The 13,574-nt window shown below is 33.4% G+C and overlaps 1 protein-coding gene across 1 annotated transcript in view; it reads right to left on the reverse strand.

Annotated features, from left to right (window-relative positions):
• Positions 1-12,941, reverse strand: part of C15 (homeobox protein C15) — a 68,873-nt gene extending 55,932 nt beyond the window's left edge. Inside the window, exon 1 of the mRNA XM_031988172.2 lies at positions 12,197-12,941. Coding sequence (XP_031844032.1) covers positions 12,197-12,941 — 745 coding nt within the window. The remainder of the gene's footprint in view (positions 1-12,196) is intronic.
• Between the last annotated feature and the right edge of the window lie 633 nt (positions 12,942-13,574).

Raw genomic sequence — 13,574 nt, forward strand, 5'->3', positions numbered from 1 at the left:
GTCAGAAATAAATAATTCATATTATATTGAGTCATCCCATAAATAATGTTGTTTTTTATATTTCTTCTATTTTTGAAAGTAAAGATAAACAAACCTTTTTTTAAAGTAATTATAATGTATAGATAGATAATTCATAGATAATGAAGGAGAATATGTTTTAAATTGAAAACAGTTTTATTTATCTTTATTTTTAAAAATGAAAGAAATATAAAATACTCCATTATTTGTAGGGTGACCCAATAGTTTTGTATTTATCGATTTGCTTCGTATTAATTTAATATTTGATGAAATTTTTAATGAACTTACTGTACGCCTGGTATTTACATGCTTATTTCTCCGACAGCGATGCTTAGATTTACTTTGATCTAGATTTTTAAAGACTTTATTTAACTTCTCAGCTATTTATGTATAACTTATACGTTCTCAGTTAATTCTATCACCTTAAATAACAATATCCATGTATCTCGTAGAAATACATTTGAAAAAATATCTAAAAAAGTTGATAAGTAACAATTTGAAGAGCTCAAAATATTGATGCTCACGAAATCGTCAAAAACATTCATCGCCGCGGAAGAGATTTAATGATAAGAAATCGATTTAGCTAAAAAATATAGTATAGCATTATTTAAAAAGAGAATATATTTGTATTTTCCAAAATATTTCTGCAATCTTTTTAATTATTCTTTAAGTACAGCTACAATTGGTCTCAGCCCAACTAATTGTTTATACGTTAAAAAATATTCTTTGCACAATCTAGAATATTTACAAATTCAGTTAAATATAATATTTCATTTATTTTTAAATTATTAAAGTCCTTAAGAGAAAAAGCACATTCCTCTTTCACTCCTTTAATCTTTAAGATAATTACGAAGACTAAGGTTAATTACTAACTATCAAGAATTTAACATGATTCTATCGTATTGATGAATATTGAATATTGAAATGTGAATATAAATATGAATATGAATATAAATTAATGAATACTAATTTACAGTTATTATTATTCTAATTTTGCATGCAACTATTTGTAATATTCAATTAACATATTTTGTAACATATTCATTTAAAAACACTAAATTTCAATAAGGAAATTCAAAGATTACCGACCAAACAATTTAAACACAAAATTTGTGAAAATATGTGTGCACCTACTTGAAAATATAATCAGCAAAATAAAATCACAACCTGACATAAGTTGCACCTATATGCTTGTATTTTTACACGTTGTTCCGAGAGCCGGATTCGTGCTGGGTTGCCCGGAGGGCCGTGTAGTTTCGACTTACAATTACAGAAACCATCCTGTCAAATCGACAAGATTGTTTCTCTGAACGTAAATTACCTCACCGCCGTTAACTGACCAATAGTTTGCCGGCTCTGTATAATCTCAACGAAATTTTATAGAACAACTTTTATGATAATTGGCTCTGAACATTTCGGCCGTCTAAAATTTTCCAGAACCATGAAGCAAATGTGAAATTAAGGGCTAAAATATCCGGAACAAAGAAGCGAAACCTTCTGCTCGAGAAAACAAGATTTTAGTGGTGGCTTTTTTGCAACACTTATATAAAATGAAATTAGCTACTTCAAGGTAATATTAATTTATAATTGTTATTGAAGCAAATATGATCGTTTTAATGTTAGTATATTACCAAGTGAATCAGCATTTTTTGACATATTTGTTTTCTTAGAAATCAAAAATGTATACTATATCAATTGGGACATTATATAGACTTTTAACACCAGAACTACCAAACGAGTCAAAATGACCGATCTTGGATTTCTAGTTTCACAATTTTTGAACAAACACACACGCTTTCTTAAGAAATTTTCTATAAAATTACTTTACCAACGTGCATTACAAAGCGTGAATCGATCAAAACTTTAACGAATACATTTCTGTAATTTGTGCACAAAAACATATTAGACATTTTGATTGCTCGGTAGCTTTACTGGTAATATTATCAACCTTTAGCATTTAAAGTAAACGTAGACACAGAACAAGCGTCAAATCCTTTTCTTTTTCCACTAAATTATCAACGATCGAATAATTTCATCAAGCCTGGTTGCGAAAGAAATAAAAGGACAAGGAATTATTATTTAACCCTTTGAGTACTGAACTTCAAGCCGAAACATTCCGTGTAAACGGAATATCTCTTGGCTCATATAAATTCATTTTATAACGTTTTTATAGGTAAGTAATTTCAGATTATATAGTTTATACACAGTTTTAGAACTTATAAAAATATATTTACAGTGAACATCTGTACATAAGTGCAATTAATAGAGAATTGAGACTATTATTTGCGTATGTGTAATTGCTCCACAATGTCAGATGTCCGCATTCTTAAATTATATTGTTAAAAAAAGAAATATTAGTGAAATACAAGGTTCTGGGACTAACTAAAAAATAAATTTGTCGAAAACAACTGTGAGAACGTTTCTTAAAGATAAAGAACGTATTTTAACGTCAATAAAAGGAAACCATCCAGTACATTTCCGTATTATTCACGACCATCGTAATCCTTTCGATTCTTCGTAACATTCGTTAAATATAATTTCTTCTATCATTTTTATCCATTTAAAAGAAAATGTATTTCCTAATCTGATAAATACATGTACAGATATCTATGTTCAATAGTGTTTCAAATTGAAAGAACATTACCAGTTCGTAAAACGCGAGACAATGGCGCGTGCTTGCGCACCGGGTCCTGCGGAAGTCGGCATGGCGGCTCAGTAAAATTAAAGTATAATGCGCATTCGAAAACCCGTTTCGATCCGACGCCTCCACCGAATCTCGATAAATTAAACAGCGCTGACGTCGAATAACTCCTGGTGTTAGGCGATTAAAAGTTAATCGCGAAATCACGGTGTCCCGTTAGGATCCTAATGCCGCGACGGCGATTCTTGCGCGCGGACGAGACGCTTTCGTTCCCACGTTTCGGGGGGGAAACTTGGGGGCGTCGCTCGATACTCACGATTACAGGGTTCATTAGATTGTTCCATGGCACTTCGAAAAACGGTACGCGATCGGGTGAAACTTCGCGTTTCGAAACGCGCACGCACGTTACACGCGCGTATAAGCGAGTTCCGCGCATCCCGGCCCTGAAAGTAATAATGGCAGGTTTCCATTACACGCACGAAAAACCTGCGGGGTCCTGTATCCGGGCGGACCTGGAGGACGTTAATTATGTATTTTGCACGTAGGTATACACCTATGTTTTAACGTTTCGTACCGGCGCGGTGCTTTTTTTCGCGTGCAATCAACGCTCGGTAAATAACACTTTGTACGCTACGATGCCCGGCTGATGTCATTAGTTTTGCTCCCTTTATGTTCGATGGACTGATGATTGCGAGAAAGTATAGGGCGCGTCCCCTTGGTCTAGGACACTTGAGGTTGCTGGATAATATTTGTACCCTTGATTTTGGAAATGGTGTAAGTCGTTTTCAAGTATCAAATATTATATTTTCTTATAAGTTACACGCTAGGTTATATAGTCGAAATAAATTCTTATTTTTCAAGAGTATTTTCTGAAATATTTTATTGTATAGTACAACAATATTTTTTAATTTATTTAGACATGAACCTTTGAACGTCTTGAAACTGAAATTATATGACTTATGGTTTTACTGATGGTTTTAAAATCATTTAATTCTACTGTACTTTAGTACTAAAAATACCGAATATTTAATACAATTAACGTGTGACCCTTTTGAAAATCGTAAGAATAGATTCTTTTGGTTTCTTCATATTTTCAATATAGTATTCAAGTGAAACTATTTACTCTTAACCCCTTCATTTACAATATCGTGTCAAATACGTAACAAAAATTTTAAACTGAATTTGACAAATTTAGGTGTTATTAATTTGTTTTAAGTATAAACTAAATATCATTTTTGTATTAGCAATCGTTAACCTTTAGAGCAAACTCAGGCATAGAATAAACATACAAATTTGTTCCCTTCTTAATAAATGATTAACAATAGAATAGTTGTATCGTAGTTAAGAAATAAATCGTAGGGCAAAGGGTTAAAATCATTTCGGATATTTAACACTTTAAAGATATTAATAATTATGAAATAAAAAAATTGAAACTCGTCAGTTTGAAGGGTGCAGTAGTTCTATAATAGTACTAATAAGGCACATTACTGATCCATCCAATAACAGGATGAATATTACACGATTATAATATCACAAACAATTACAATAAAAGCTGATCAAACACATAAATACCGAAACAAAATTGAACATCTACCTCGACGCAAACCCATAAAAGAATAATCCTTCCCAGAGAGTTTCCTCAACCCAATCGAAAGCGAAATAATATTCAACGATTCCCTATCGAGCCATCAACAAATTTCGGTAACGCGATACTTCAGTCGAGCTCGTCCCAACTAAATGGGGTTACCTAACATATCTCATTAGCGGAAACGCTTGTTAGATAAAAGGCAACGGTTCATCGGTCGGGACTGGTTCTAGCGCGCGATACTTTTGAGCGAGGACCGTGATCCCGGCCGGCTATCCTCCGTCAGAGAGCAAAATCAAGAAAAACGAGGATTTTATCGAGGGAAACGGAGAAACGCGAAGACTTCGACTCGTCTGCACGCCATTAAAATGTCACACGTGCACGTAAACACACACACGCACGTAAACACACACACACACACACATATTCAGGCACAGTAACACATTCATACACGTGCAAATGCACGCACAGTTTTGACGAATTCGGCTGCCGGTTTGATCGTGACGACGGCACAGTTGAATAATTTCCACGGCGGATTCATAATTGATATCGTCTACACGCCAGTTCAACCACCTACGCTTGAACCGAGAACACGCTGAGTCTAAAGATACACGAACCCAATTAGAGGAAATTCGTACTAGTACCTACTCTGCCATCCCGATCGTGGACGTGGATCCTGGAAACTCGTCTCTCCAACAGCGCAAGTTCGCGTTTCGACACTCGATCCCTATCCCACGGAAAACCTTTCTTCGGTCCCCGAATTGCGGGAATTAATAATGCCCGGCAATTTTCCTGATTGCACAAATCAGCCGGGTATCGAGCGTGTTCGGGCTAAACGTGTTTCGCGCCTGATAGGAGTATCGTTTTGTAGGAATTGTTGCAACTCGATGTGTATCTGATATTTTTCATATTAAAACTACTGAGGGTTTAACACTAAAACTATCGAGAAGTTAAATTGACTTTTTGAAATTCCTCTATAGAAACTCCAGGAGTGCATCTATTCAGATTTTAATTGATTCAAAATTCAGTTTGAGTATTGCTAACTCAATTTCTTTAATAATTTCTCAGAGAAACATCTATTATCATTTTAGTTAACCCTTTCTGCTCCATAGCCTCCACTACGGCATAGTACTAAATATTTTAATGAACAAAGTTGACAGAACTACCCTAAGATTTACATTTGTTGCATGTGCAAATTTTATCCTAAGAAGAAAAATGATAAATCTAAGGAATGTTATAATATAATATTTTTAAATTTTCATCAAGGGTAGTATAAAAATAGTTTGGAGTTATTGGTCGATTACAAAATCAACTGCAGCACTAAGAATTAAGAAAACTGTTTCAACTGCATTGAAATTTTGATGAATTTTTATTTGCCAGTCAACTAACTAAATCGACATTGTTTGTGGGACCTCTACATAAATTATCTGCCAACCTTCCTCATTCCGACGGAAAATAAAATACAAACCAATATACTTATTCACGAACTGCTTCTAGTCTTGAATTTTATCTCCTGTAATCTGCGAATTGTCCGCCAACACCTGTTTGAGGACAATCGTTCGTCAATCTAGGCTAAGCTAAAGAAAAGTGTCTAACGAGTTTATTTATGTATCCATGTATAAAAGATACATACATTTACACAAATAAACGTCAGTCAGAATGAATTATGTCGATGTTACGCGATAAGTTGTGTCCATTGATAACAGAGTGGACGCAATAGTGTTAACTTGAAACGAGTAGCATCCCGGAAATTGATGGAACTAATAAAATGGACAGGTGCTGCTGCAAGATATTCATAGGAAAATCCAGTGACATTGGGATTTAATGTTGTTATCCTGCTGCGGTTCTCATTTTATCTAAGTACATGTGTCAGATATTATTGAACAAATAAGGAAACGTACATTTGCAAAGATTCTGTTGCAACAAATTTAGAGGTGCCCTTAAAAAGTAGGAATATGAATAAATTTGAAAATACTAAACAAGCGAAAGGATGCTAAAAATGAAAACGTGTTTAACATTTTTACTGCCATGTCATTCAAGTTCGCATAACACCATTTTTTAGATAAACTTAAGGATTAATTTTCATGGTGACATATCGAATGAATAGAATTTTGTTGGATTTATGAGATATAAGAAAGATACAATTTCTTGATGCTTGGCTATTTCCGGTTCTGGAGAAATAAATTTCCCATTTCTAAGTTCTCGAGAAAAAAAAGCAATCATAAAATGTTCTTGAGCGTAATTTAATATTACTACTACAATATTATCAATAATATTAACTATTATTAATTATTGATATTAACGATTGCAATATTAATATTCATAATATTATTAATAATATTAAATCCTATAAATTACTATATTAGTATCTAATTAATCCAAAAACATTTCACAAAATCTTTTTTCGAGAGAGTTCAAAAATAGAAGTTAGACTACCACTATTTTGAACCACCTCCTGTATACCTATACTCTATTTCGCGCGATGACGAGCGAACGATTATTAAGAATGCCATCCATTTCTTGTCTACGATCACCATGAAGAAACCGCAATCCGCTTCGAACAAAGTCATTTCTCCTTTGCGCCGAGGTATGACTCACGTAACTAGAGAATAATAGTGCGTCTGTTACTATCAGAAAATGCGGTTGATGAACACGAATCAAGGTCCGAGTGGGGAAATCACTTTTTGCGGGACAGAAAATGACATTCCCGGCGTTTACCAGATTTGCGATAATGCCCACCGCGCCGGTTTGTCCCCGCTGTTGAAATTTAATACGAACGATCGCTGTTATGTACAAGGATGTTGTGCAAAACAGACGGTGCTGATGGACACCGCAAATTAAGCCAAACATCGAAATAAAAATCGCCGTCCACTTTTGGAAACTGTGCGTTCAAGAAACGTTACTTGTAAATTGTAGGTAAAGAAACTTACATAATATGTTTGATATCCATATCGATAATTGAATCATGGATTTTTATGTAAATTCGGCTCCTTGTTAATTAATTTGCGAGACAATTTACGAGACATTTGTTACCTTCATTAAAGTTAACGATGTTAATCTGACGAATGTGTTAATCTCTTCAAGGACAACAGTACATGTTCAATTTTAATTTGATATTCGAGCTTGTTGATCAATAATTAATAAATGATACATTCGTCACTTATTTTTAGTAATTTTTATTTTTCTGTATTTTTTTCTTACTTATTGTCTTCTGTTTATTTTTAGAAAATTCATTTTTAGAGATATTAAGTGAATTCATTGTTTTTCTAAGCTGATTGTAAGTTTGCGTTACATCATTTTGAGACAATTTTTATTAGAATGTGATTGGTTAAGATAATATAACAACAATTTTATAATAAATATCAGTTTTAATTAATTTTGGGAAGGTAATAATTCGAAAAATATAAGTGATAATGTGCTGAATATTTGCATAATGCAGTAAATGTTTTCAACACTGTATAACTTGGTATACATTATCGTAATTAGGTACTGTATTTCATATAAAAATATAATATGGATTCATAAGATACGATTAACAACTGTGTAGTGATTTTGTATCTTATGTCTCTCATAATTACAAATCCTTTGTGCAACTATTTAATATTGAATACTTCATTGGAAAAGTCTTTTTTGATTTATTATTTATTTATATTTATATCCGTATAGAAAATTCATAATATTACTAATTATTCTTAAATTTACCATTTTATTCATTTTAATGTTGTTAATCTAAATTACTAAGAAATATTCATAAATCTTACATTTTCCATATTTTATTTCATAAATCAAATTTTACTCTATCTGATCCAAGTGATAGTGCTTATAACATTGGAAATCTATTTTCTTTTGATTACTTTCTCGTTTCTCTTTTTATATTTAAAAACAAAATTACGTTCACTTAAGTAACTGCAAATTAGTGAATATTATTTGTATTTACAATCGAGTAGTATCCACTGTCATTGTATTTAAAATTTATACTTTTGACAACTAAAGGGAAGTTTACCTCCTTTATATTATTAAAATACTAAAACCGATAAATTTATTTCAACTATGACTATTGAATAATAATTCAAGCAAGTCGAACAGTTTACATTCATTAACCGTTTGCGTTACAAACTATTAGGTAGATACCGCGTCCCATGCCTGTGTTCGATAGATTAAAAAGTATATCGAGCCTGTTACCTTCGTTTAAGTAACTTCAGCTTTCCTTGCGGGAGATTAATTGGCACAAACTGATAATACACGTAACACACTAAGATTCCCAGGAAGAAAATCAACACGTCTCAACGACGGTTTCTCGCTAATTAGCGACTGACTTACGAGACAAATGCTAAACAGATGATAACAGAAGGAATTTCCTGTTAAAAAAATATTACTTAATTAGATAGATTTTTGTTCGATCTTCGTGTATTTCAGGTTTATACATAATTTGTTTATATTTTTACGTAAAACATGAGAGTAATGTCAATGCAAACAAATATGAATACTATAACTAATTGGTAATTAATGTCAACGATGGTTCAACTATATAATCATTCAAAATAAAGAATGGGGTTCGAATATAGGTAATCAGAGCATTTTTCTTAAACGAAATTACCATGAAAATAAGATGATTATAGAATAAACTGTAAACGACCTTCCAATAGTTTTTTTAATTAAAAACTATTCTTTATTTTTAGAATTTTATTAGAAGCATTAACTCTTTGTTCAACATATTTCATAGAAAGTATAAACAAAATGGATTAAGGTAAAGTATTTTTAAGTTTAGTAAATTAAAGAAATTCTATTTTTAAAAATTGTTTATATTTAAAAAATTGATTAAACTAAAGAAATTTTATTTTTAAAAATTGCTTTTTATGTACAACTATGAAATTATGTTTCTAACACAAATACCATCGAATTATGTAAATAATTCCATTTTTTACAAACCAGCAATTGATTATATTTAATTTGTTAGTACGTGAAATGTTTGTAGATTGTTGATGAAAAACTAAAAGTGATTACATACATGATAGCGAAAGAATCTCGTTCATATCTGCTTCAGAAAAAAGCATTTAATAAATACATGTTAAGTATGCATATACCGCACGATAAAGAAAGTAACATTTGATTAAGAGGAAGTAAGATTATCATTTACTTTACTGGGAATCGAAACATATCAAATCGTATTGCCAGTTAAAATTTTTTATTTCTCACATCATTACCGCTACTATTTATTGAACGCGTCAAATTGCACGCATATTGAATTGTGTAAATGTCATTTGGCAAATGTTTACGTCGATTTTGATTAATAGAATTACATGAATTTTTAGAATTAATAGAATAAACTCTATAATAAATATTCGTATTATAATTAACCTAGTGTTAAAGCAATGCTAATAAACGAAGTATGTAAGTGTGCTTAACGTAATGTAACTTTAAATGATAAGTGAGAAGAAATATAAAATAAAATTATTGAAAAAGTAACAAAACAGTTGAATATATGTAGATACCATTCTTAAGCCTCAATATTAGAGAGAGTACGAGAACAGTTATATAATTTTATTTCCAAAAATATTTGCGTCTGGAATATGAGATTAAAGGACCTTGTTTCCTGTCTTTGCAGCAGTGTCTGACAACTTCATAAATCTTTAATGGCAGAAAAAAGATAAGAACAGTAGTTGTTTCTTTCCTATTACCAAATTTTCTTGTTGAAGTTTATAGTGGAAAAAAATAATTGCAAACTCAAAACCAAAGATGGGTACCTAGATTAAAGATCACGTAATGTATTATATAATTAAATTGAATTAAATATAGCTTTTTATTTTTAAGGTAAATAAATTATAAAAGCAACAATTTACAATTATTATATTTAGAAATCATGAAATACTAGATAAATATTGTCTGAAAATAAATTGCGTCCGTAATTATAAAATTGAAGCTTGCTAAAGGAATAATGAATAAATTTTCATCATGAAGGTGGAAACTATAGATCCTATGTAGGTAAATCTGTCACTGACAGTTTTAGTTATTTACGTATTTTGTGACGATAGAATTTCAAAACCCTGATACCTGTGAATTTTTCAAAGTATGTATGTAGTCTATAGATTACGTCATTCACTGCAACATGATTAATTTCGTAACGAAATGTTTTTCATTACTGTTACATTTAGTAATTGTTATTAGTTTGGAATATTAAATTTTATGGATACAACTGTTATCGTTTATAATTATTCAAACAATTTGACAAATGGATAAATGAAAAATAGTATCTTCTCTCAAAACAATTTAAATTTAAATGGTTTAAAATTTCCATATGATTTATCATAAGATTTGTTGCTATTTTTAGCAATAATTTCTATTAGACTATTATTATTAATCGATAATATCAGAATCACTACTGTAAATCTTTGTAAATCGCTATAACGTAAATAAATGCTAATATGATATTTCTATTGTTTGTAAATACATTATTACAGAAAAATGAAATATTATACACTGCAATACATTATTTCGTGATTGTTAATTTTTCATTTATAGTTAGTTATATACAGTAACCTTATCGCACTAAAATTCTCACGAATTACATCACGAATTACTGATTTGCACACTGCGATTATGCACGTACTTTGTCAACAATTTATGAAGATTCTTTTACAGAAAATGGATCAAATAAGGGTTTCTTTACTTGAGTAGGGTTTGCTATAATAATTAGATTTTGAGTAAAATATATTTCTTACATTTTTCTTAGTTACCAGCCTAACATTTAAATAATCACGAATATCAATGTATAAAATCGACAGGCCACTAACTTAAAATTATTCTTGGCAATATTATCAAAAAACGACATTGCTTTACCAAGAAGCATACATCATAATTCATATCACAAATTGCTATAAAGTATAATAAAGAGCAGCATTATCACATATATAAACAAATATCTACTTCTCAAATGTCATACTTGCAATGCTACAAATATACGCATATAATAAAGCAGTAGTGTCGATAGTAAAAATATAAATTAGAGGTTAATTAGTTAATCGTTAACACGTTATCCACCACGCAAGCTGTGTATCAGATAAGTGTCATTTATTTTATTCGTATCAAAGGTACATATTAATAATAACATATAATTGTCACAGCATGACAATCAATATTATGTCGAAAATTTGTGTAACATCAATTATCAAAACTTTTTGGAAAGTCGGTTGATATTTTAAATGGAACGAAGTAACAGCATAAGTTAAATGACCCTCTTATTAACCATACAAGAATATAATACTTCTTTACAAGAACTGTTTATTAAAATTTTAAAATACCTTCGTACAATAAATTTTTACAATTAATTTGCAATAAAAATTTCATTTGGCTCAATTCCTCCTTTTAATTTCCCTGTGCCGACAGTGCCATTTATAAATGAATGAATGAATATGAATTAAAAACACTATTTTCTGTTTATTTAATATTCCACCTCGGCCAATGTATGACTTTATGGCTCTATAAATTCCTCTATTCCTCGATTAATCAGTTTCTCAATTTTTGTCTTTCCGTATGTTTCTGTTTCCACCAAGAAAAATTGATCATCTAACTTCTTTACCTTTCTTTTGTAACCAGTTATTTGACTAGATACGATAGTAAATAAGTGTATACAAATTGCTGGTGCGGTTAGTGTTAACACATTGTTTACCGACAACTTTATGCAAAAGCTAAATAAACTTCAATATACTTTATTTATACAAAATGAATAGAAATGAAACTTTAGACATATCTTTTACATAACTTTGAATATTTTGTTTTCAATGTTCTATATTGCACTGCGTTTCAAAAAGTGAAATAGCTAATGCAAATGCAAACGCGATTTAACTTGTAACAACAACGTGTTAATAACGTAATAAAGACCATCAACCGATGATACACGAACAGGGACATTTATATCAGTATCCGCAAGAGCAAGGTATCTCCAAATCTCTTACCTGCCAACCTGTCCTTAAGGTGCGGGTGTCCCTGAAAGGGATGTGCGGCGAGGTTTGCGAGCAAGCTCGCCCTGTGGAGGCCAGCGGCCGCCGCTTGCTGCTGGCTGTGTTGAAGGGCTTGTAAACTCCACGGCGGTATCAATGCCTGTGCCGGCAGTGCTCCCGCGGTGGTGCCATTAGCACCCGGCGGTCGGTGCGCGGGGACTCTTATTACACCACCGCCCGTGTAAATCAGACCAGTTCCGGTCGGGAAAAGCCTGAACGGCGCCAAGAGGTCCGCGGCGGTCGAACAGTGGACCGATGACGAGGAGTTCGTCTGTGTTTCCGGTGTGCTGCCCGTGTCGTCGTCATCCTTCTCCGACAGCTTTTCCTCTATCTCGTGGCCCCAGGATCTCCGGCCATCGTCTAAGGTCATCGAAGAGCTACCATTGTTGTTGCCTTCCTCCCAAGACCACTTCCTCTCCTTATCGCTGTCCAAGTCCTCGGAGGAAGGACTCTTTGGGTTCTGCGATCGGCTTTCGCCCAGCAGACGGCTTATGCTGAACGGATGACTCCTCGGCGACTCGTTCTGTAACGTCCGCGAGCTGGTCTGGCTCGGCGGCGGGGAATTCGAGCACTCCGAGTGCTCGCGCGGCAGCCGACGAGCGTCGCTCGCGTAATCGTGCGGACCGCAGCTTCCGGTGTCCGAGTCGTCCACGTTGATCTCCTCCGTCGCGTCCACGTCGCTGTCCCCTTGAACTGACATGATTCTCCCCAGTTACAGTCTCTGATCGATTCTGATCGTTCGATTGGCGATTTTACCGCGATTCTCGTTCACCATGGACCACCAGCGAGTCTCATTCTGCGCGGACCCACTGTGCTTACCGGTCCCCTGAACACCGAAATATCGAGCGAGTACTGAATTCGATTCAGCCGCCTCTCACTAGCTTGATCACACTTATCCTTTTACTCGAAGAATAAAAACTCGCGACTGCCTCGCATCCTCATCCAACATTCGAACCACTACGCATTCTCGACCGATTGACGGCCATGTTGTCCGCGGATCCTTGCTACCCTTGTCCCCCTCGCCGAAGGAGTTCAAAGAGAACCTCACTGGTAGGACACTTATACTCGATCGTTGTCATCAACGCAATAATCATTCATCGTAACGCGAAACACAGGTCACCACAGCAGCGGTCCACTATCCTCCAATGTTCCTATAACACTGTCAGTTCACTTGGGTACCGTGAGCCGGTACCAAGAATACATCCTTCGGACCATTAACGAATGCCGAAACGATCGATTAGGAGACTGGTTACATCGGAAACTCTCACGATCCCCGAAAATCGTTGCTCGGTACTCCACTGGTCCTTTGGAAGCTGAGTATATACACCCTTGA

This window comes from Nomia melanderi, chromosome 2 (genome assembly GCF_051020985.1).
Source record: "Nomia melanderi isolate GNS246 chromosome 2, iyNomMela1, whole genome shotgun sequence".
NCBI classification, from domain to species: Eukaryota; Metazoa; Arthropoda; class Insecta; order Hymenoptera; family Halictidae; genus Nomia; species Nomia melanderi.